This window comes from Humulus lupulus, chromosome 1 (genome assembly GCF_963169125.1).
Source record: "Humulus lupulus chromosome 1, drHumLupu1.1, whole genome shotgun sequence".
NCBI lineage: Eukaryota > Viridiplantae > Streptophyta > Magnoliopsida > Rosales > Cannabaceae > Humulus > Humulus lupulus.
Window position 1 is genome coordinate 237,784,419 of NC_084793.1, and position 25,497 is coordinate 237,809,915.

Sequence of the window (25,497 nt, forward strand, 5' to 3'; positions counted from 1 at the left end):
ATTATATGATTAGCATGAATATGTGCTTAATTTGTCAGGATGTACCTATCCACATCTGTTTCTTATAAGTAAGGTATGTAATCCTGGATCAGGGCTTGACTTATGAGTCAAGGGTAGCAATAGCATGCTGGGCGCTAGTCGAGAGGCATTGGCCTAAACCAACAATGTATTATTACGTTGATCGACTCTATAGTCGATGGTAAACCACAGGGGTTGGGCTAGCTCTATGGCTAGTGAGACAGAGCTAAGAGCGAGGCCCCAGGTGACTCTATGGTCACGTAGCTAGGGCATAGGCTCGGGTAGTGGCTTAATAGCCAACTGAATAGGGAAGCAGCCCCAGGTTGATCCAATGATCATGTGATTGAACTTAAATGTTAATCGCTATGAATTAATGTTACTGGTTTCTATCGAATGATTATTTTAAGTTATGTTTTCTATTGTTTCATGTTCTGTTTTCTTGTTGAGCCTCGGCTCACGGGTGCTTTGTGGTGCAGGTAAGGGAAAGGGAAAGCTTGATCAACCATGAGTTGGAGAGCTTCGGTGGCGGCATGTACATATGTAGCTGCTCGACCATCACGACCAGGATTATCTCAGAGGAACTAGGGTTACAGCATTGTTTTGCCACTTAGGCCGGGTGATGTAACTTTTGATATGTATTTACTTTTTTTAATAATGAGTTGTAATATTTTGGGATCCCATGTTATATAAAACTTTTGGAATAAAAGTCAACGGTTCTTTAACAAAAATTTTTTAACCCTAACTCTTGTCATTAACCTTAGTTACATGTTTTAAGCCAAAAGACCTGATTAGCAGGTCTGACACAATTTTAATTACACAGTGTAACGGTCCCTGATTAGGAGGGCGTTATAGAAATTATGAAACTATTGTAAGTGTCGACAACTAGAATGAATGAAAAGAATTATGGAAATATGAATTCTTAGGTTATATGCTGTGAATATGGGAAAATTATCCCATAAAGCATCACACACAGAGTTGCGAAGTTCGACCGTGCTATGCATAAGGGCCTTGCTATTCGAGGTCGTTCCTATGCAAAGAACACAAGGGACTTAAGGGCCTTTCTGTGTGAGGTTGTCCCTATGCAAAGAACACAAGGGACTTGCTATGCGAGGCTATCCCTATGCAAAGGACACAAAGGACATATTGGCCTCACTATGCGAGGCTGTCCTTATATGAGACCCCGTCGCATCTCTCCTAGGTGGCCCTTGGGATTCCTTGTATGAACATGACAGCCCCTTCGCCTATGTGGCCTCGTGAGATGCCTGTCTGCATTCCTTGCGTCATGCTGTGAAGCCTCACGAGACCATGAGAGACTTAATGGCCTATGCCAAGGCAAAGGCCACGACAGACTTAATGGCCTCGCTATGTGAGGATGTCCTTATGTGAGACCCCCTTGTGTCTCTCCTAGGTGGCCCCGTGGGATGCCTCGCATGACCATGAGAACCCCTTCATATGTGTGGCCCCATGAGATGCCCGTCTCGCTAATCCTCGCATCATGTCTCGAAGACTCGCGAGGCCATGCGAGACACCCTCGCACCTCGTCCTTGTAGGTGAGACAATTAGAGACCCGTCACGACTCGGCCCTAGAGACCGCCTCGCGAGGCCATTATCTCCCAAATCCAACTTGGAGCCAAGGTATATCTTGGAAGAACAAGAACAACCATCATGTACGGGTACATAATGTACTAGACTAAAGAGGTCAGAGGCGTGGCCCTGACATCCGTATCCGACAAGTAGTGGTGGTAGGACTTAGTATGAGAAGTGGTGACATGATATGCATACCCTTGGACATGTACCAGGGCCAACACCATGCCCCACTGCACCACTACCCTGACAATGTACCTATGTATGTTCTTGTCCCCTCGGACCAGCTTGTATTAGGGGCCATTAGAGCCCAGCTATAAATAGGCTTCCACCCCTCAGACTAAGGGGTTGGAAAATTCATTGTATACACAGGTAGTTAAGCAATATACATGTTTTCCTCCATTGTTACTATTCTACACTCTTCTTTTTCAAGCTTTTCATAAATTCTATCTACATAGTTTTTATAATACGCTTTGAGTTTTCCCCTTCTATCGTTGACGAGCTATCACCGTCAACAGTTTGGAGGTGTCTGTGGGAAGAACAAGTATTAAGTCGCTGTTCTTCCCTCCATTCCGATAAGAAGAAATTCCAAGGCGTTCAAGACGCCTATGAGAATCACAAGCTATGGAGATCCACCTGGATGGAGACCAACTAAAGGACTCCAGGAGAAACCCTCTACCACATGAGAATGGAGGTGCACCAGAGGAACATCCAGCCCCTGAAGTGGAAAAGGAGGCATCATCCTTGGCTGATCAACCTAACACAGACACTCCAGAAACTTTAGTCGCCCTTGAGGGTGGCCCGGGTACACACCCTCTTCCTCGACCATCGACTGCTCCGTGCTCTAGTCACTGTGATCCTGGTGCCTCTATGCACAGGCCCAAAAATTGTCCTCGGGTACTCTTCATGAGCTCCAGCTCCAAAACTCGTTTTTAGAAATCCGATAGTTGCACAAAAAAATCAAAGGCTGGAGACCACTTTAGAGAACATGCAGGAGGTGCTGAATGACCTACTGCAAGGGAAGTCAAGCATGCCCATTCCCAAGCATAGGGAGGAAAAACATGGGAGAGGAGAAACCATTGTCCTCGTGGATGACAGAAAAACCTGACTTTACACTAGCCATACTCCTCGGACAAAGCACCACGAAAGCCCTAAGCCAGCGAAGTACTCCCGAGGGCAAAGGTGGAGGGACAACGCTAGTCATAGAGATGAATCCAAGGTCACATCTAAGGAGACACCCCTTGACCTAAGAGAAAAACTCAATAAAAGGGTAGGAATAAGGACAACACCTCCTATGGCCCCACTAGAGGACAAGGGGAAAGGGAAGGCCAAACCTTCAGATTTGAGATACTCCTTGAATAGAAGGAGGCAAGAGCTAGACACCGAGATGAGGAGTCTTCGAAGAAAAATAATTACTACGTCTGGGGGTCATATTATTGATGGCGAGTTCGAGTACGAGTCACCTTTCACAAGAGAGATTCAGGCTGAATAACTCCGGGCCAACTTCAAAGAGCCCCACATGAACCCTTATGAAGGCATTACAGACCCCAAGTACCATATTGATGCCTTCAACGACTTGATGAAGTTGAGGGGAATCAATAGTAGAGCAAGGTGCCATTGCTTCTCTGTCACGTTGAAGGGGGCTGCATACAAATGGTTAAAGAGGATAGGGCCAGGATTCATCAGATCATGGCAGCATTTTTCCGACGAATTTCTCCAGTAGCACCATGCAGTACGTGATTACACCATGTTGGGCACCAACCTCGCTACCGTAAAGTAGGGTGAAGGCTAAAACTTAAAAAATTACATTCATAGATTCAACATGGAGGCGGCTAAGGTGGGAAGCTTGAATCGAGGAGAACTAAAAATGGCTATCACCGTTGGAGTACGCCCAGGAAGCAAACTATGGGACAATATGCTTAAAAGAGAGGTCACTGACTTATATGACTTCTATGAAAGAGCACAAAAATACATCCGCGTCAAGGATGGCCACGGAATCTTAAGGCAGGAAAAAGTGAACCACTTTTCAAGCCCTTAGCCCATGAAGACACAAATTGTACAAAGTAGAAGAAAGTGTATGAAGGGCCAAGGGATGACCACCAGAGAAAACACGTACGCGGAGGTGAACCTAGGAAAACGCCATGCACCTTCTATACAGACCTAACATATACCAGGGACCATATCTTCCTCACAAAAGAAAATCAAGTCCCCTTCAAGAGACCCCCATAGATGAACAGACACCAATATAAAAGGGACCCCAGTAAGTATTGCCAGTACCACAAGGATATTGTCCACACCACGACATAGTGTGCCCATTTGAAATTAGAAATCAAGGAAGTCATACGCAGGGGGCACCTAAGCAGGTATGTCAGAAGGGAAAATGTAAGACTAGAGGATCAACTATCCTACTTGCAAGCTCAAAAGCAAGCCTCGAAGGTGCAGGGAGAAGTAAGAATGGTGTTCGGAGGTCCAGGATTCGGAGGAGAATCGAGGAAGGGACCAGATAGATATGCCAGGGAAGTAAGACGAAGTCCACCCCCGTGTACTATGAGCTTGAAGCAGCAACCCCCAAAGAACTTTAAGGGGGAAAATGATTCGATAACCTTCACAGAGGAAGATGCGCAAGGGGTGCATTTCCCCCACATCAACCCCCTGGTGCTGACCGTTCAACTGGCCAATATGAGAGTGCATCGAGTCCTCGTGGACAATGGTAGTTTTGTAAATATCTTATATCGCACCGCATTGGAGAAGATGGGCTTGGGAATCAGGAACTTGAAACCCTCCATACCTCCTTATATGGATTCATTGGGAACTCACTACAACCTTTAGGAGCCATCGAGTTAGCCCTCACCATGGGGAAATAACCCAGACAAACCACTATCATGGTGGACTTTGTTGTAGTAGATTGTGCTTCGACATTCAATGCGGTATTAGGGAGACCCTCCCAAAGAGAATTGAAAGTGGTGACATCGATATATCACATGTCTATTAAATTCCCAACTCCTGGGGGGATAGCAAACATAAGAGGAGAACAAAAGGAAGCAAGAGAGTGTTATAACATCTCTCTCCGTATAGCTGCCAAGCCACAAGAATCCATGGCTATGGTGATACATGGAGGCACATACCCACATTCACACTTGTGGGTTGATGAAACTATCATACACCGAGCATGAAAGGCAAAACATCTCAATAATTATTACAAGTAAGACTTTCGCTTCTAATGTAGGAATATTCGTACCTTGTTTGTTTGCCTTATGTTAATTTCAGTAGTTAAAAATCAAAGAGGTTGCCCAGATAACCTCATAGTAGAAGCAATGTTGCCATACGTGCCTTTGTAATCTTCTTTCTATTAATGCAAGTGTTTCCTATCTCGCATATTACATTATTTCTATATGCAAACACTTACATAACAAACATACACACATGGTCAAAGTCTATAGGGGAGCAAAATTATCAAAGTGCTCAATGGAGTGAATCCCACCAAGCACTTTGGGGGCAGGACAGGCGGCATATATATTGCAAAAAAAAAAAAAAAAACCTTGCAAGGCATCTCTTAGTTCATGAGGGTTAGATACCCTTATGGATATCAATAGAGCCAAAAGGTTCTACAGGGATAACCTTGCGGCAAAGGCTAGATACCTTCACAAGGGGTACGGTCTCAATGAGGACATCTGCTGATAAGACTAGAGCATTTCTTGAATTCATAAGGATTATCTACCCTAATGGATGCCAAGGGAGCCAAAAAGTTCTACAAGGACAACCTCATGATAGGCTAATACCTCCACGGGGGGGGGGGGGGGGGTTTAAGGCCTCAAGGAGGACATCCACCAATAAGCCTAGAGTGACCCCCAAGCCGTCTAGCCAAAAAGTGTCTGACAAGAGACTTTTGTGAAAAGAAGTCGAATTATTTCACAAAGACAACCTCCTCATAAAGGCTAATACAACTATGAGGAGTAAGGCCTCAAGGAGAGCATCCATCAATAAGCCTAGAGCGGCCACCAAGTCGTCTAGCCAAAAAAGGTCCTAAAAGAGACCCTTGTAAAAATAGTAGTATGCATAATGACGAGAAGGACGCTTCTCGCACAAAATAAGAAGCAAGTGCAAATAATATAAAAGGATGCCAAGAACTAAAAGGGTTGACATGTCCTTACCAGTATAGTCAAGGCGCACCAGAAAGACTATGATCATCAATCCAAGGAAGACATAAAGAATTCATCAAAGAAGATGGACTTATCAAATCCCCTTAAGCATGATAACCAAAATAGGATGACAAAGGCTCAGAAGGCCAATACATCCCATAGTCAGTACAAAGATAAGCAAAGGTCTCAAATATAAAAGTTTCGCACACAAAGGCGAACTTAAAAGGACCTCTAATGTAAATAATTCCACATATAACCAAAAGAAGTTCCATGCAAAAGAAAAAACATATAGGGTTACAAAATAGAAAAGAAAAATATAATAATAAGGATTAGAGAGGGGCCTATGGGTTCCCACCTGACTTTTCCACTCGGCAATCTTCTCAGTTGCATACTCTCCAAAGGGGGATAGGTTGACATCAGGATTAGTCCTCCATATGACATGCAATGTGTGCTTGACTATTCCATTCTCAATGTTTACCAATTCAACCTCAAGAGCATTAATCTTCTCATTCGAATGTATGAATATTGGCTTTGAGCTTGGTGTTAGATAAAGAGGTTGACGCGGCCTGGGCTAGTGCAGCACCCCTCTGGCAGACTGCCTCAGCAAGCTAGCCCTCCAAGTCACTGAACCGTACAGTCAACTGACCTTTTTATGCGTTGGCCAAGGAGAGGTCCTTCATCGCCCCCTCAATCTCGAACTGTAACAGTTACGTGGATGAGGAGCTCGAGGTGACAAAATGGTGACCCAAGATGGAAGCCTAAGTAAAAACACAGAAACAACACAAAACATTAATGATCAGACGATATAAAAAAACAAAAATACATTAAATGTTTTGACAAGCACCTACATAGAGGCTTGCATATAAGCCTCACCCAACTCGGCATCTAGAATGTCATACATAGACCCCTATTCGCCTTCAGAAATATTCCCCATGTATATGCGCCTAACATGCCATGGGAACAAAGAACTCTTAAGGAACATTAACATACTAATCTATGGCTCTACCCTCGTATAAAAGATAAAAGAGACATGCATATCACTGGGGGAGGAAGGTATACGTGGGTGCATGTATGCAAGTTCGTAGATGTCTGAGGACAAGCTTTTGGGCGTGTGAAGAGGGGTCAAGCGATAGGCAAGAGTGAACCTTTAGAAATGTGAGAACACCTTACACCCCTGTAATGCGAATAGATGGTTAAAAAAAAAAAGGGATTTCATAGTGGCAAAAATTACCTCACAAAGTGCTTCTACGGAGGATGGAACCTTGGAGCTCTTAGAAGTGACTTCAAAGAATTTCCACTAGGATATGTAATCTTTAGTGTGAGAAAACAAGTCCAAGTCTTGGTATTTATACGAAGAGCCAAAGCTCCTTAGCCCTTGGATCAAATTCAAAATGGAGAGTAGGGATCAAAGGTTTGTAACATCCTCCTAATCTAGGTCCGTTACACTGTGTACTTTAAATAGTGTTAGACTTGCTAATCAATTCCCTTGGTTATAAATGTGTAACTAAGGTTAGTGGCAAGGGTTAGGGTTAAATTTTTTGGTCAAATGGAATGTTGACTTTTCATTTAAAAGTTTAGTACATACATGGGATCCCAAAATGATACAAACAAATGTTTAAAATGGTATATACGAGTCAAAAGTTACAACCAGCTGGCCTAAGCGGAAAAATAAGGGATACAACCCTAGTTCCTCTGAGATATCCTCGGCAGTGGTGGTTGAGCAGCCGCATATGTACACACCGCCACTGAGGCTCTCCAACTCGTGGCTGGTCTAGCTTTCCTTTTCCCTTACCTGCACCACATAGCACCCGTGAGGCAAGGCTCAATAAGAAAACTTAAACATGTGCATGAAAAGTAAATACAGATTCCAGATACATATCTAGCATGCCCAGCAGTAATAACCTACTCATGCATTCATACAATTACAAATAAATGACCATAGGATAGTTTTGGGGCCCGCTGCCTTGAATTGATGACTATAAAGTCAACCCGAGGCCCTATGCCTTAGTTATGTGACCATAGAGTCACTTGGGGCCCTTGCCCTTAGCTCTGAGTAACTAGCCATAGAGCTAGCCAAGCACTTTATTTTCCAACGACCATAGGGTCAACCAACATAATAGTGTGTCCCTGATTAAGCCTAAGCCTCTCGACCAACATGCTATTGCCGCCCTTGACTAATAAGTCAAGGCCTTAGCGAGATATTCTGATACAAATATAGATACAAATAAGCATACTTCAGACAATACAAGTATGCATACATATTAATCATATATCTCAGTCAATTAAATGCAAACATAGTAATAACCATGTTCCTTAATGGGGCCAAGCCCTAACTACACAGACAATACAAACAATCATTAAACAATTATCCAAACACGGATCATTCAACCATGTTTAATCAACGCGCACACACATAACTTAATCACGCTCATTCTCAAGGGCTCGAGCCATATTCATAGTTATAATCAACAACCAGGTCAAGCCTTAACCACATATATCACGTATTGGGTGCAATTTTCTTTCCTCAAGTTTGAGTCCAATGTATATTAAGAATGACCCTCGAGCACGATCCTAGTTCCCAGCCCCTAGAGATAACCCAGTCACAACCATAATATAGAATCTCGTGAAAAATGAGTGAATAAAGACTTCTGGACCAAGTCCTAGCTTCTAGAACGTCGAATTCTACTAAACCGGGTAGTAGGATCGATTTCGAGCCCTTAGGTTTGAGTTCCCGCACTCAAAACCTTCTCGAGGCTCAAAGGATTTTTAAGCGTCGTGGCCTAAGGAAAAGAGTCGTGACCCGCCCCAAGTCAGAGAGCCTAATGCTCTCCTCTGGATCACATGCACTGTGGCGCACCACTACAAGCGTCATGACTCAAATGGGTTTTCAGCACCTGCTTCTCCCTGGGTTCACGAGAGTTGCGACACCCCAAGAACAGGATCGCGGCTTGACATGAAAACCCAGAATTTTCCCTCGTTTCTTCAAGCCAATTCTCACCAAAAATCTATCCAAACATAGATAAATCCCAAAAGTTAAGTTCCCAATTCGTCCAACACCTCACTACCCACAAAACCCAAGCTAAAACTTGGCCAAAACCTCACCAAATCTCCAACTCAGAATTGAGATTTTAGAGTTCTAAAACTCAGCCAAAACTAGATAAATCACAGAGATTTGAGGCTAGAAATCGTTACCTTTGCTGCCCAACACTATGCCAAGCTTTTCCCCGAGCAATCCCGAGCCTAAGCTAGGTATGATTCCTCCTAAAGCACAAGAATTCCAAAGGAAATTGAGAGAGTGTGTGAACGAGAGAGAGAGAGAGAGAGGGAGAGAGAGAGAGAGAGAGAGAGAGAGAGAGGTTGGACGTGTTTTTATGTTTATGTGAAGTTACTTAGAGTTCAAGTAACTCGAAGTAAATCCCGAGGCTCGGGGTACCCGAAAACGTCCTCGAGGGTAAAATGGTCAAAATCCCTGAAATTCCCTCCTAATCTCACCAACTCCAATTATATCCTCGAATATTTATTCTCATTACCTGATATCCCAGTGATACACTAAATACCCAAATACCCCTTGACTCACCTCAAGTCGGGTATTCAGTCCCGTTGTGACTTTCCCGCTAACTTGCTCGCTAGGATCGCCTCATGCCGAGTAACCTAAGTATATCCACATAATAATGTGGTCCACACATATATCACATATATGCACATATATTCCAAATATACACGTGACGGGCCAAATTACGAAAATTGCCCTTCTAATAAGAAACGGGCCAACATGCATATTTAATACACTTAAACATGCATATCTAGTCATATTATCATATAGCTCACGTAATCATACAATGATACACATATATATCACATAAACACATATTTCATAATTAAATCACATAATTTTTCATAATTTTCCATCCTGGCCCCCTAATAAAGACCCTAAGCCTTATTAGGTAATTTGGGACGTTACAGGTATTAACAACCTTGGGATCCGCACATGGAATTGTTGGCTATCATTCAATCTTAAGGACACACTTGGATAACTACCAAAGCTAGTTGGATTTTGTGTTTCTTTATAAACTAGAAAGAAACACACCACCAAGGTGCATTTTGTGTTTCTTCATTCACTACAAGATATCACTCAAAGGCGAGCCTTCCATGCCCTTTCAAAAAAAACGAAGCATGACTGCCATACATATCACACAGAAAACATATGAAAGAGTCTACAAACACACTTGAAAGTATGCTCATAGACTCAGGGGCAAGTGTGAATATGGGAAAATTATCCCATAAAGCATCACACACAAATCCGCAAAGTTCAACCATGCTACGCCTAAGGGCCATGCTATGCGAGGTCATCCCTATGCAAAGAACAAGAGGGATTTAAGGGCCTTGCTATGCAAGGTCCTACCTATGCAAAGAACACAAGGGAATCAAGGGCCTCGCTATGCGAGGTTGTCCCTATGCACAGGCCACAAGGGCATTAAGAGCCTCACTATGCGAGGTCATCCCTACGCAAAAATCGCGATGAACTTAAGGGCCTTGCTATGCGAGGCTGTCCTTATGCAAGACCCCCTTGCGTCTCTCTTAGGTGGCCCTGTCAGATGCCTTGCATGAACATGAGAGCCATTTCACCTGTGTGGCCCTACGAGATGCTCGTATAGCTAATCCTCACATCATGCCGCGAAGCCTAACGAGACCATGCGAGACGCCCTCACAACTCGCCCTTGTAGGTGAGACCATTAGAGACCCGTTAGGACTCGGCCCCGGAGACCGCTTTGCGAGGCCATTGTCTCCCAAACCCAACTTGGAGCCATAGCATATCTTGGAGGAACAAGATCAACCATAATGTACGGGTACAGAAGGGATTGGACTTAAGAGGTCAGAGGGGTTGCCCTGACATCCATATCCGACAAGTAGTGGTGGTGCGACTTATTACGATAAGTGGTTACATGATCTGCATACCCCTAGCCATGTACTAGGGCCGACACCACACCCCACTGCACCCCTACGTCTGACACCACTACCCTGACAATGTACCTATGTACATTCTTGTCCCCTAGGACCACCTTGTATCAAGGGCCTTTAGAGCCCAACTATAAATAGGCTTCCACCCCTTATACTACGGGGTTGGAAAATTCATTGTATACACAGGCAGTTAAGCAATATACGTGTTTTCCTCCATTGTTATTGTTCTACACTCTTTTTTTTTTTCAAGCTTTTCATAAATTCTATCTATCAAGTTTTTATAATACACTTTGAGTTTTCCGACCTTATATCACAATTCAAGTATAGCTATTTTAATGGTACACTAATTTTATTCGTGCTCCATTATGTTTGATGTCTTTTTATGTTGCAATAATTGATTCAGGATTGATAGTGGACAAGAAGATGGAGATGGATGGTGTGGTTGCTAGTGATTATTTCATTTATTACATTAGTTGACTGAACTAAACATTCTAAGCTAGATACATACATGCAAATTTCTGGATCTTGGCAAGCCCGATCGTAAATTATACGTTCAATTTTTTTATTTCTGTAGTAATACTTAAAAAATTGAAAGTCTATATAATAGATCAAATCATGTAATTTCTTAAATATTTTTAAATAAAATTAATATAATATAAATATAAAATAAAATCTTAATCAATAACAAACAAAATATATAAATAAATTCTAATTTATATTAAACTAATATTTATTTTACTTTATTTTTATCTAAAGCCCCTTTAAAATTTGAGTCAATTATGCTGTGATATGATTTTCTTAAAATGATTCAAAGATGAGAATCCAAGTAAATAAAAAACAAAAAAATTGTACCCTAGAACTCTTGAAATGTCACATGTGCTAGAATATATAATGGAATGCAGTTTAGACAGTTAGATGTGAAAGGAACAACAATAAAGGTGTTGAGACAATAGATATAGACAATAATGGTAGAAAGTACAAGCATCGGGTGAAAGGTCTAAAAGGTATGGGGTTCTATATTTAAACCAATTGGTGATGAGGGGAGTAACTCATGCTCTCATATATTGTTGCATATGCCCACACAATTTTCATATGGGACACTCTAATAACTTGAATCCTTTTAGGGTAAGAATGAAGGTGGTGAGTGATGAAGGGGGTCGTTGAGGAAGAAGGTTGTAATCGAGGAGGATCTTTACTATTAATTAATTATAATAATATTACTTAATTATATATAATCCATATATAATTAATATACTTAAAACATATACACCATTTATTAATAATGGTTATAATAAATTAATTATATTTATATATTCGTATATATGTATAAATTAGTTAATTATATATATCTAGATTAGTAATTGATTATAAGTCATCAGAGATTAATGGTTTATAACTAATTATATATATATACATTAGTAAATGTTTATAAACCCTTAGATGTTAATGGTTTAAAAACTATTTATTTAATATACTTATTCTATTTTAAGTAAGTAGACATGTATATAAAGCTTATGTTGTAAATTGAATGAATCAATAATTGGAAAGCAATTATCTTAGTTTCAACATTCTTTCTTATCTTGTATAACATTACCTCTCTTATATTAACAGAACCCACTTCTGAAGAGAAGTATCAACATCTGTTTCCTATTAAAAGTTCTACCCTCTAGAAGTTTTGGATCAAGAGGTATCAGAGAAACATATCCAAAAAAGGGTAAAGGTTGTTTATGCTCTTAACACACGACCAATGCAAAAACTTCTAAAGAAGATCTTGTAGGTCCTTTGCTTATTCATCAAAAGCCAAGGTTAAAGAGAGGAGCTATGGCAGAAGAAGTAACTGGAAAGAATGGTGATGGTGATCGCATCACAAAGCTTGAACAACAGCTGCAATTATTGTCAGCTTCTTTTTCAGAGCTTGTAAAAAATTTGAAAACCTCAAAATTTTCAAATTCTTCCCCTTTAAAGGGAAATGTCAAAAATGACAGCGAAGACGAGGAGGAAACCATCCAAGAAGATACATTCAAGGAAGTAGGTAATCATAAAAGTGCCTTAAAATTTGATTTTAAGGTTGAAATTCCTACCTACAATGGTGTTATAGATGCTGACTAATTAGATCATTGGATAGACACATTAGAAACTTATTTTACTATACTTAAGTATTCTAATGTTGAAAAGATCCAGTTTGCAAGCCTTAAATTCTCGAGCCATGCTGTTATATGGTGGAAGTCATATAAAAAATGATACAATGTTTCAGAGTTGACTTGGAGTAAGTTCAAGAAGGTTCTAAGAAAGCAGTTCTATCATGTTGGTTACAAGGAAGAAAGATGGTACAAATGGTAGCACTTCAACCAAAGGTCTGCCCAATCAGTAAAAGATTATACATCTGAATACCATAACCAAGCTTTGGTGTTGGATATAGATGTTGATGATTACAATGTTTTCATGAAATATATTAGAGGTTTTGCTGACTACATACGAAAAGAACTACAATTGTTCACTGTGGAGTCAATTGAAGAAGCTACCATTAAGACTATTGTAATCGAGGCCAAGTATAGAAGACTTGAAAAGAAGGATAAAAAACAATTAACTGCAAGTAGTTCTAATTTAAAGAACAAAGGCAAGCAGACAAAAGATGGCCAAAAACCTAAGAATTTCTGTGGTCACTGCCAGATCAACGGACATGTCAAAGACAAGTGCTGGGTATTTCATCTCGAGTTGAAACCCAAGAACCAGAGGAATAACCATGGAAGGAATGATAGGAAGGCCACACTTACAGTGCAATAGATTGAAAAGCTTCTAGAGTTGAAGCAACCTGACACTACACTTGCCTTAATGACAACGCCAATAACTGTTGCAAATACGAACAACCGTGAAGAACAGTTTCATTTGAATATCCAAGTGAAACAAAGTGTTGTACAAGCAATTGTTGATCCTAGAAGTCAGAAGAATCTAATTTCAGAGGCTCTAGAAAGAAAGGTAGGGTTAGAAATAGTGCCACACCCTAAACCTTATCCACTAGGCTGGATTCAGAAAGACATTGACATGCAAATAACAAAGCAATGTACTTTCAAATTTGTAATCTCTAGTCATTTTATTGAAGAAGTGACATGTGATGTGGTTCCATTAGATGTATGCCAAGTTATATGTGGAAGCTCATATCTATGGGATCGTGATGCAATTCATTACAGAAGGCTTCGCAAGTATCATTTCATGAAGGATGGAAAAGAGTACTATATTAATGCTTGCAGGCCCCAAACTACAGAAGAATTACTGATAGCTAACCAAGCCAAGCGGTTGGTCAACTCTTGTGGATGATTTGTCTTACTCATGATTCAAATCTAGTCACTTTGTCAGTAGTGACTCTAACACCTTCACAAAATTCCGACATTGGAGAATTGCAGGGAATTCTTTGATCTTTTTGAGAATGTGCAGGGGCTACCACCACAGAGAACTATAGAACATGAAATTTAGTTGGTAAGAGATTCCCCTCTACCAAACATGGGTTTATATCACACTTCTTTGATAGAGAGTGAAGAAATCAAGAAGCAAGTACAAGGACTTCTTAAACAAGAAGTTATAAAGCCTAGCTGCTCACCATGTGGTTCACTGGTACTCCTTGTACCAAAGAAGGATGGAGGATGTCGTATGTGTGTAGACTACAGGGCGATCAATAAGATTACCATTAAGAACCGATATCCTTTACGAAGGATTGATGATCTCTTAGATCAGTTGCATGGTGCTCATTACTTTACCAAACTCGATCTCAAATATGGTTACCATGAAGTGCCATTCATGAAGAAGACACTTCGAAAACTGCTTTTTAGACTAAGTAGGTACTGTTTGAATGGTTGGTTATGCCTTTTGGACTATGTAATGCTCCTGCCACATTTATGCGGCTGATGAATGAAGTACTTCGTCCTTTCATTGATGACTTTGTCATTGTTTATTTGGATGATATCCTTATATACAGTGTCACATGGGAGGACCATCTTCAACATATTACTCAAGTCATAAAAGTCTTACAAGCAAATCAACTTCGTTTGAATGATAAGAAATGTGAATTTGGGAAACAACAACTTATATACCTAGGGTTCATTGTTGGTGCTGGAGAGCTCAAAGTAGATCAAGAAAAGGTGCAAGTTATCACTCAGTGACCCATACCCCATTCAGTGACCGAAGTTCAAAGTTTTATTGGTGCTTGCCAATATTTGAGAAAGTTTATTAGACATTTCTCTATAATTGCAACACCATTACACTCTCTTACAAAAGTCAATTAGAAATTTGACTGGTTAGAGAAACATGAAGAATCTTTTCAGTTGCTTAAACAAAAGATCACTGAGGCCCCATTGTTAGCATTGAAAAACTTGCAAAAAGCATTTGAAGTTGAAACAGATACATCTAACTACGCAATGGGAGTTGTATTACTGCAGGATGGTAAACAAGTTGCATACCATTCTGAGATGTTTAGTGGTTCAGTATTGAACTATCCAACTTACGACAATGAGTTATATGCCTTGCATCAAGTAGTGAAGCATTGGCGAGCTTACTTGTTTAGGAAGGAAATTGTGGTTCACTCTGATCACAAACCTCTTCAATATTTAACTACACAATCTAAGTTACAGCAAGCTCGGCATATGAAATGGATGTCTTACTTACAACAATTAAATAGTGTAATTAAGTACAAAAAAGGAGTAACTAATAAGTTGAGAGATATGTTGTCTCGACCTCCAACACCAGTAAGTTCCGCATTATTGGTGGCTATGCCAGTCCAACCTATAGTTCATTCTGAGTATACAAAAGAGTATGACATAGACGCTGATTTTAGTTCAATACATGCTAAGCTGCAACAAGGAAAGACTTGAGAGTTTCAACTGAAGGATGGGTTGATCTAAAAAGGTGCACAATTATGCATACTAGAAGGTGGTGACAGAATGCAATGGATTTGAGAAGCTCATACTTCCAAAATAGCAGAGCATTTTGGGGTAGAGAAGACGTTATTAAATCTTCGTATGTATGTATACTGGCCAAAGATGCAACTTGATGTTGCAAGATATGTTCGGGGTAGTGTTTTGTGTAACACATCAAAGCCTTCAAATAGGAAGTTAGGGTTGTATCTTCCATTACCAGTACCTAATCGACCATGGGAAAGCATTTCAATGGATTTCCTCGGTGGATTACCTAGGACAAAGTATGGATCACACTACTTGTTTGTTATAGTAGATCGATTCATCAAAATGATGATCCTCATTCCATGCAAGAAGACTGTGACAGGAGAAGGAGCTGCAATGTTATTTTTCCAACAAGTTTGGAAACATTTTGGCTTCCCAACATCGATTATATTAGATAGAGATAATCAATTCATATGGCACTTTTGGCAGTCACTGTGGGGAATGATGGACACCAGGTTGAAACGTAGTACTGCTCTTCATCCATAGACCAATGGACAAACAGAATTCGTGAACCAGACTATGGTACATCTATTAAGAGGATAAAATTCCAAGCATCCAAAACACTAGGATGAAAGTCTTCCATACTTGCAATTTGCTTTTAACCGAGAAATTCATGGTTCCACACTAAAATCTCCCTTCGAGGTTTGTTTGGGTTACTTACCCCAAAGTCCTTTTGATATGGTATTCACAACTAGTGACAAACCACTAAGTGGAAAGGAAGAAGAAAAACATGTTCGAGAACATAAATTTCTCGTACGAGTTAGAAAGATTCATTTAGAAGTTGGAACACAACTACAACGCTCCCAACAATGATATAAAACTTGGCATGGCAAACATCGTAAGCCTTGTAACTTTAAAGAAGGTGACTTAGTGTGGTTGTACCTTGGGAAAGATCGATTATCTGGAGAAGGTAAAAAACTCAAACCTATCAGATATGGATCATTCAAGATCCATAAGCAAATGGGTGATAATTCCTTTAAACTCAATCTGTCGCCATACATGCGTATGTACTCTATCATTAATGCCGAGAATTTAAAACTTTTTGAACCATCTCTATTCGATAATGATCATGATGAGGACACTGGTCTTCCCTTTATTGATGACTTGAAGGTAGAGTAAGAATATCCCTTTCATGAGGATTGTATATTGGAGCAAAAGGTTCATGAAACTCGACATGGAAAGTACGAGTATTTTTCATATTGGTAGAAAAGGTCAACTTCCCTCCTCATTTGAACATCCCTTGAGCAGGAGCTCAAGGTTCATAACAGGGGGAGGCATGATCCAGTAGGATCTTTACTAATAATTAATTATAATAATATTACTTAATTATATATAATCCATATATAATTAATATACTTAAAACATATACACCATTTATTAGTAATGGTTATAATTAATTAATTATATTTATATATTCGTATATATGTATAAATTAGTTAATTATATATATCTAAATTAGTAATTGATTATAAGCCATCCGAGATTAATGGTTTATAACTAATTATATATATATATATGCATTAGTAAATGTTTATAAACTATTAGATGTTAATGGTTTAAAAACTATTTACTTAATATCCTTATTCTATTTTAAGTAAGTAGACATGTATATAAACTCATGTTGTAAATTGAATGAATCAATCAATTGGAAAGCAATTATCTTAGTTTCAACATTCTTTCTTATCTTGTATAACATTACATCTCTTATATTAACAGAACCCACTTCCAAACAGAAGTATAGACATTTGTTTCCTATTAAAAGTTATATCCTCTAGAAGTTTCGGATCAAGTTGTGACTAACGATGATCTCTATTAAGGAAGAATTGCATTGTCCGTGAAGAAAGGAGGTAGGAAGAGAGTGTTTAGCAATGTCAATTTTTATTTTGATTTTTGGTCATTTTATAAAATTTTAATAAACATATTTTACATGTATAACAAATTTCAATTAATCAAATTGGGGTATTTATACTGTAAGTAAAATTGATCAAAATAAAATAGTATAATTTAAAAGGCTTATTTATTGATATTAATTAAATAATAAGATATTAGACATTTTTTTATTAGAAAGACTGTATAACTAATATGAATTAAACGAAAAAAAATAATAATACTATGAGGTGAAGTGATTTCATTCATTAAATGTCTAACCTAAAAGTATACTAAACTAATCGATGAGTTTCTTTATAAATATAAAAACCAACATAAGAAATAGATGTCTCAAAAATTTAGATAATAAAGCTATAATAACATTAAGGGAACAAGAGCATTAAAAACCTTAGAGCACAAATGAATTATGTTTACCGAGTTTTTCAGAAACTAGAAATATAATGAGAAATAAGAGCTAGAAAGAAAGGATCAAAGATAAACGAATAGAGTTTTTACGTGGTTGGGGAGTTAATGAGGCTTAGTCCACGAGTCTATTGTATTAAGTTTTAGAGAGCTTTTGACAATGGAGTTTATTGCAAATTTGAGTAGAGTAATTGCTTACAAGAGAAAATCTCAGATCCCCGCTATAGTGCACAACTAATCCTATTTATAGGCAATCAGGTGCTATGGGCTTGGGCCAGACTAATCCGAGCCCAATAGGGATTTAATCATGGTTTACTCACTAATGGAGGCATAATACAAAGGATATTTCTTAATAAAACATAGTAATCAGGGCCCAGTGGGCCGGCTTAGGCATAGCCAAGTCTTACAGCTGCCAATAGTATGTAACCTCCGACTAGTTCGTGTGGGCTTCTAAGGAGATCCTGGGGACAAGATCTGTCAGAGTAGTGGCAGTACTGTTTCCTAGGAACAACGTACGTTCTGTTCGTAACCTCTTCTGTAGGTAAGTTGAGGAGACCAACTTCCATGTTTCTTGGGGACGTGGCAGCATCAGGGAAGATCAAACTTACCCTATCCGGACGTCTAGTTCGAGTTCTTTTACTAATTTCCCGGTTCACTTACCAGGGTCCTAGTTCGTTCACCAAGGCTTGGGTTCATTCTTGACAAGGTTGTATTTCCAGACTAGTGAGCCTGCCACCTCTATTGGCAATCTGGGGGATACAAGTAGGTTAGGAGTGGGAATATGGTTCGGGCCTGCGTCTTGGTCCCATTTCCCTTGTTATGGTCGCGTCCATCGAATGTTGTTGGGCTCTTCAACGATCGGGCCATTAGGACTTTCTTCTTCCCTATTCCTCAGACTCAGGATGGACCCGGATCTTTTCAAGGGAGCCCATGGACCCATTGCGTCATGCCACACATCTCGAGGGGAAAACAGGGATAACATTTACCCCCCAAGTCTTCATCCGTGTTTGCAGGGTGGACACTTTCCTTACTCTCCCGGATCTAATCCAAATATCCCGGTTTGTTTCCTAGAAGATGGGTTCATTTACTTGGGGGCCACTTGGGCGATCCCCGTCCTTTCAAATTCACAACATTTTACACACGTGTCTTCAAGTAGCTAGTGCGTCTATACCACTCGCGCCTCCTAGATCTGGAAAAAAATATTTTTATTGTCCAAGTGACTGATGGGTGTCAGCGTAATTTCTGAGGTGTCCCGTCTGCACGTGCAAGGTTGATAGGGTACTTGAGTGGGCTGTTTAATGCCTCTGCACCATTTGGGACCGTCGGATAGGGATAGCCTTGAGATTTTCAACATAGACTGTTGGATCAGGTAGGTGTGGATCGTGGATTGATGAATACACGATCCAGTGTTCGATTTGGCTAATTAAAGCCTCTACTTCATCTGGGACCGTTGGATGAGGAAACTCTTGGGATCCCCACTATGGACTGTTGGATCAAATAGTGGATTTCTGCCCTATAAATACCTCGACAATTTCATTTCGAACTTTACACGATCTATATATTCAGAGCAAAAAAGAGAGCTTTTTAGGTCCCAATTTTCCAACAAACTTTTCAGGTGATTAGTTCATTTTCGTGTTCGTATGTTTTCGACCAGACCTCTTGCTGTTCAGCCATCCGACAGTTTAGTTCTGGTTCAGCCAGCTGACGAATTGATGTATCACCTTCTCAGATTTAAGGCTAAGATTCTACCGACTTTGTCGCTTGAGACTTTAAAAATTTCAAACCCAGCACCTCTCAGTAAGTTTTCTGGTCGTTTTTTCTTTCTCTACTTATTATTTTTTATTGTAATGTTATTCTTGTGACCATAAAACTGTTAGGGTTGTGACCACTGTGTATGGTGGTTCTAGGTAGGATAGTGTAGGTTTGAATTGTAGATTTTCTAGGAGATAATTCCTGTCTAGTTGTCCCGGATCAATTCAGGCGTCCCAAGGTTGACTTGGGAGAGTTATAAAAAACCTCTGATTTTTAGTTCTGGACTAAAGATGTTGGGATCTTTATTAGTCCTGGATCTGGGTCCAAAGGGGACTTCTCCAAGCAGTTTTAGGAGAACCCATGTACCTTAACCAATTTTCTTCAATTTTGGTGCTAACTGCTTGGTTTTTGTTTTCTTTGTCGCTTCCAGGTCCCTGATCATGAGTCATGGTGTCATTCTACATCCGGAAGATTACGTTCATTTGGGCCCCATAGTCCTGGAAGGTCACAAGCTTCCACAGGCAATGTATGGGAAATGGATGGGGAGAAGAACGAGTTCCAAAACTACCAGATGTTGGATGCTCTGGAGAAACATCTGGGAGTGGAATCGACTCCAGGACTCTTCTACAACCGACTGGCCTAGAAGGAGAAGAAGGCCCATACTGGCGTGGGTGAGTTCGGGGCCTGGAGCATAGGCCACATCAGTGCGAGAGCTATTCTCCTGCTCCATAATTACTTCGTGTGTTTCCTTAAGTTCGTGGGGATCATGCCATTCCAACTTCGGCCCCAAGCATATAAGTTGCTCACAGGATGGTGCATATTCTGCGTATTGAAGGAGATCCTAGCGCCTGCCCCCGCAGAGATGCTGTATTTTTACAAGCTGGAGCCGCAACTTAACTCTAAGGACAAGACTAGGGACGGATTTTACAAATTGAAATATCGTGGTAACTATCTAGCTCCATTCAACACCTGGAAGCACCCCTCACATGTCAGATATTATTGGTTTATGACAACTGGGTTCCTTCTGGAGAAGAACTCCTCATTGGTGCTGGACTTCCAAGGTGTGGGTAAGTCGTTTTTCTTGCTTGTTTACTTAGTTTCTTAGTTTTGTCTGCTCCCCACTCACGTTCTTGGAAAACAGGTCCATACGCCCAGACTCTACTCAGTAAGTCCATCCTGGACCGCAAGAAATACTACGCCACCCTTAGCTCTGAGGAACTGGACGTTGGGGGTTTTGTGACTACGGACAACCTTCGGCTGGTCAGGATGCTTGCCACCAACCTGTTAATAGATACCCCTAACTTCCGGGGGCTACAATGTGAGAGGGATCCCACCCTGAGGGAGGAGCTGGCCCTGGTTCATATCGAGGTTGTGGAGGCCGCGGAGAAGAAGAAGAAAGAGCAGGCGCGACAAGTGGAGTGGGCCACATCCAAAGAACTGGACGCCATTCTCGACGGGAGGCAGCCAAACATTGGAATTCCCGAAGCTAGCATTTTGGGGCAAGGTAACTCGCCTCCAATTTTAACTTATGCTCCTTATTTTGAGGACTAAGTTAGGAATAGGCAACAGTACCGGGACTATTTTACCGGGGTCATCAATAAAGTGGGGCTTCCTTACCCCATTTTCATAGATACACTGACCCTCATGTACTCATCCTGGTTATTACAATACAGTAACTTTATGGACCTAGATGACATGGGAGACCGAATTCACTCTTTTGCCTTAGGGGAGTTGAGTCGTACCCATTCTTTAGATAAGGGTTTGTCCCGAAGGACTTTATATTAATGTTTTCCTTATTTTTTGACTTTTATCCCCATTCGTATATTTAGCTGATCAGTTTCTTTGTTTGTTTATTTCAGGTGATCCGGAGATGTCCAACCCCATGGCCAAGATGAAGGAGATGATCAAGGCCAGGGTGGTTGCAGCCAAGGCTTCGGCGAAGAGGGCCGCCAAGGGCCCGACCCAAAAAAGGGTCATATAGCTGATCTTCGGGGATTTAAGGCCAGTCCCGAAATTTTTGAGTGCGCTCCAGCTGCGAGTTCCCTCCCGGCAGCGCCCGCAGAAACGGTCCTGCCCCCGTCTACTCCTCTCCAAGTTATCAATTTGGATCAGGAGCCTTCCGGGGAAGAAGTGGTAACCGAGAGGAAAGCCAACTCTACTGTTGCAGAGTCCCTGAAGTGGGCCAGGACCAAGGATCTTCCCTTAGCCGAGGAACATTCCACATGGGAGAGCCTGATTGTCACGTAGTAGTTTCCAGATGCGCCCGAGCTTCCCATCAACCCAGCCCTTCATGAAGAAAGGGATCTGATCCTCCAGGGGTAGAGGACGAAGATGGTGTCCCGGTCTTGGGACGATGGTCAGGACAAACGGAATGAGGTGTACCATGCCCTGACCATCCAGCAGAAGGTGGAGTTCACTGAATGCCCGGAGGCCTTCAATGCTCCCCAACAAATCATGGAACAATTTCTAGCTGAGATCGGGTTCCGGCCTAAGTTAGGGCAGGATACGGCTCCCCTTGCTGCAGATTTGTCGACCAAGGTGGGAACTACCATGTCCACCCTCCAGCTAAAGCGGTACGCTACCTTGGCCAGCCAAGATATCCTGTTTGTCTCCCAGGCCATTCGTCACTAGGCCACGACGGTTTTACCATACTTATTGCCTGTATGTTTTCTAACTTTGGTTTGTTCCAGGATGCCCTAATGGCCCATAGGAATGCGGATCTGGTGGCAGAGATGGAGATGAAGCTGGAGACGGCTCAGATGGAGCTGGAGGGGGTCGTTAACTAGCAGGAAGCTGCTAAGGAGGCCTTGGCCAAGGAAGCTGCCCGTATTAAGGATGACTGTGAGGAGGCTGCTTGGATTCAAGCCCAGCATGAGGAAGTTTTTTCCAGGAAGGACGTCGACCATAAAAATTTGGTGGACGACTTGGAGGCGCAGTTGCATCCTGTTCGTGGCTTAGAGGCTTCAATCAAGGTGCTTTTGGAAGCAGCTGAGGCCCAAATTTTCTAGGAGCGGGAGAAGTTGGCACACCTTGAGTCCCGGAACCAAGCCTTGGATGGCATGGTTCAACAAAAGATGAAGCGGAGCGAGGAGGCTTGCCAAGCAAAGGAGCAAGCTGATGCATTACTAGAGGCCACTTTTGATGAGGCCATTTACATGGCCTGACTCCATGAAAAGAATGAATCTCCTCGTCTATCTGGATCCAGCTGTAAAAATGGCTGAATTTGAGGCCAAGGAGAAAGCTGATGCAAAGCTTCTAGCTGTGGATGAAGAATGTCAGAATACTCCAGATGTCCCGGTTCAGGACGAAGCCTAGGTCTGGGCCTTTGTATTTTAGTTAGGGCTTCCTTCCTGTTTTTTGTAATTGTATTATTTTATGGAAGCGGATGCGTCCAATAAATTTTTTATCGTTCGTATTTATATATTGATTTTACTTTCTGTACTATGATTTCCATTTTACATTCGTCTATCTTGCCTCAAAATTCACTATGTGTTTTATCACTCTGCATGAATCTGGGTTGAATGTTAGGTCCTGGTTCCAATGGACGGGGCCACTAGGGAAATGTTGTAGAAGGTATTTAGCCTGTCCTGAGACCCATTTTTTTGTCTTGACGACCTGGACCGTTTTAGACTTATCAATATAACTTTAATTATTTACCCTAACTTTATAGTTCAGGCTCCAACGACCTAGAACATTAGAGATTTCTTTTAGATATGGCTTAATTATTTAACTCATTCTAAACCTGATGTCCAGGTTCCAATGGCCTAGACCGTTAAGGAGTTAATAACTATCGTCTAATTTATTTGTCATGACTATGGTGTTCAGGTTCCAACGGTCTAGACCATCAGAGATTAGTTGATTAACATATTTTGAAACTAAGGATCAGGTTCCAACAACATGCGTCATTTATAAGACTAATTTTAAACAACTTAAACCTAGGACTCATGTTCTAATGGTTCTGGGCCATTATAAAGGAAACATGAATATGGATTTGGTTATTTGAGACCACGTTAGGTCAACCAATTTTTAGGAATTGTGTTTTGAACCATCGAACCATACGTCCGAGTTAGGACTGGGCTTTGAGCCTTGCGTCCTATTGGTTTTTGAACCCCCCAGACCATGTACATCCTGGTTAGGACTGGGCTTTTAGCCTTTCATCCTATTTTGTTGGGGAGTTGGATTTCCATTTTACATTCGTCTATCTTGCCTCAAATTTCACTATGTGTTTTATCACTCTGCATGAATCTGGGTCGAATGTTAGGTCCTGGTTCCAATGGCCGGGACCACTAGGGAAATGTTGTAGAAGGTATTTAGCCTGTCCTGAGACCCATTTTTGGGTCTTGACGACCTGGACCATTTTGGACTTATCAATATAAATTTAATTATTTACCCTAACTTTATAGTTCAGGCTCCAACGACCTAGAACATTAGAGATTTCTTTTAGATATGGCTTAATTATTTAACTCATTCTAAACCTGATGTCCAGGTTCCAATGGCCTGGACCGTTAAGGAGCTAATAACTATCGTCTAATTTATTTGTCATGACTATGGTGTTCAGGTTCCAACGGTCTAGACCATCGGAGATTAGTTGATTAGCATATTTCGAAACTAAGGATCAGGTTCCAACGGCATGCGTCGTTTATAAGACTAATTTTAAACAACTTAAACCTAAGACTCATGTTCTAATGGTTCTGGGCCATTATAAAGGAAACATGAATATGGATTTGGTTATTTGAGACCACGTTAGGTCAACTAATTTTTAGGAATTGTGTTTTGAACCACCGAACCATACGTCCGAGTAAGGACTGGGCTTTGAGCCTTGCGTCCTATTGGTTTTTGAACCCCCCAGACCATGTACATCCTGGTTAGGACCAGGCTTTTAGCCTTTCATCCTATTTTGTTGGGGAGTTGGGTTTTGCACCCCTGGTCTATACGAGCCCGGATAAGGACTAAGCTTTGAGCTTTGCATCATGTTTTGTCTTTATTCCTGGACTTACTTGTATAGATGGCCATACCCCCCAAGTGATTGAAGAGTGTAGTCTTAGGTCACTTGTTTGTGTAAAAAATTGAGATGGGTGTGAACTTTTTCTTTCCTTACAACATTTATTATGATGTTTTGTACACACCATTTTTTTTAAATAAGAGATCGCCCCGGGGCATACATTGTTAAAAAAAAGAAAAATTAGGAAGGAAAAACAGAATCAGATCCTCCCGACTACTGATAGTACTGGCAGAGGTGTTCTGCGTTCCAGGACCTTGGGACCTCCGTTCCGTCTAGTCGCCTTAAGCAATAAGTTCCCAGACATACTTCATTTTGGACTTAATAGGTTCCTTCCCAGTTTTGTCCTAGAACCCCCACTCCTGGATCTTGGGTTGCAGGGAAGACTCTTCTAAGGACTAGATCGCTGGTTTTGAATGCCTGGCTCTTAAATTTAGAGTTACAGTGTCTGGCGATCTTTCCCTGGTACATCTTCAACTGCACCTGTGATTCTTCTGGGATTTCTTCAATGAGATCTAAAGATTCTTGGAGTAAGGCGTGGTTCTAGACTGGATCATATTTGTCCTGTCAGTGAAACTGGACCGTTGTTTCTACTGGGATGACTGCTTCACATCTGTACACCATCGAATAGGTAGTATGTCTCGTCGACGTTCTTTCTGTGGTCTGGTAGGCCCATAGGACGCGGGGTAATTCTTCTGGCTACTTGCTCTTGCAGGCTTGTAGTTTTTTCTTTAATGTCCCCTTTAAAATCTTGTTCACGGCCTCTGTTTTCCCATTTACTTGAGGCCTTGCGACCGTGGAGAAGCTT

The 25,497-nt window shown here is 41.1% G+C and overlaps 1 protein-coding gene across 1 annotated transcript in view; it reads left to right on the forward strand.

The window, feature by feature from the left end:
* LOC133831199 (ABC transporter B family member 4-like) overlaps positions 1-12,370 on the forward strand; it is a 35,744-nt gene extending 23,374 nt beyond the window's left edge. Inside the window, exons 6-8 of the mRNA XM_062261406.1 lie at positions 11,104-11,141; positions 11,608-11,704; positions 12,312-12,370. Of these exons, the coding sequence (XP_062117390.1) occupies positions 11,104-11,141; positions 11,608-11,704; positions 12,312-12,370 (194 nt within the window). The remainder of the gene's footprint in view (positions 1-11,103; positions 11,142-11,607; positions 11,705-12,311) is intronic.
* The last annotated feature ends 13,127 nt before the right edge of the window (positions 12,371-25,497 follow it).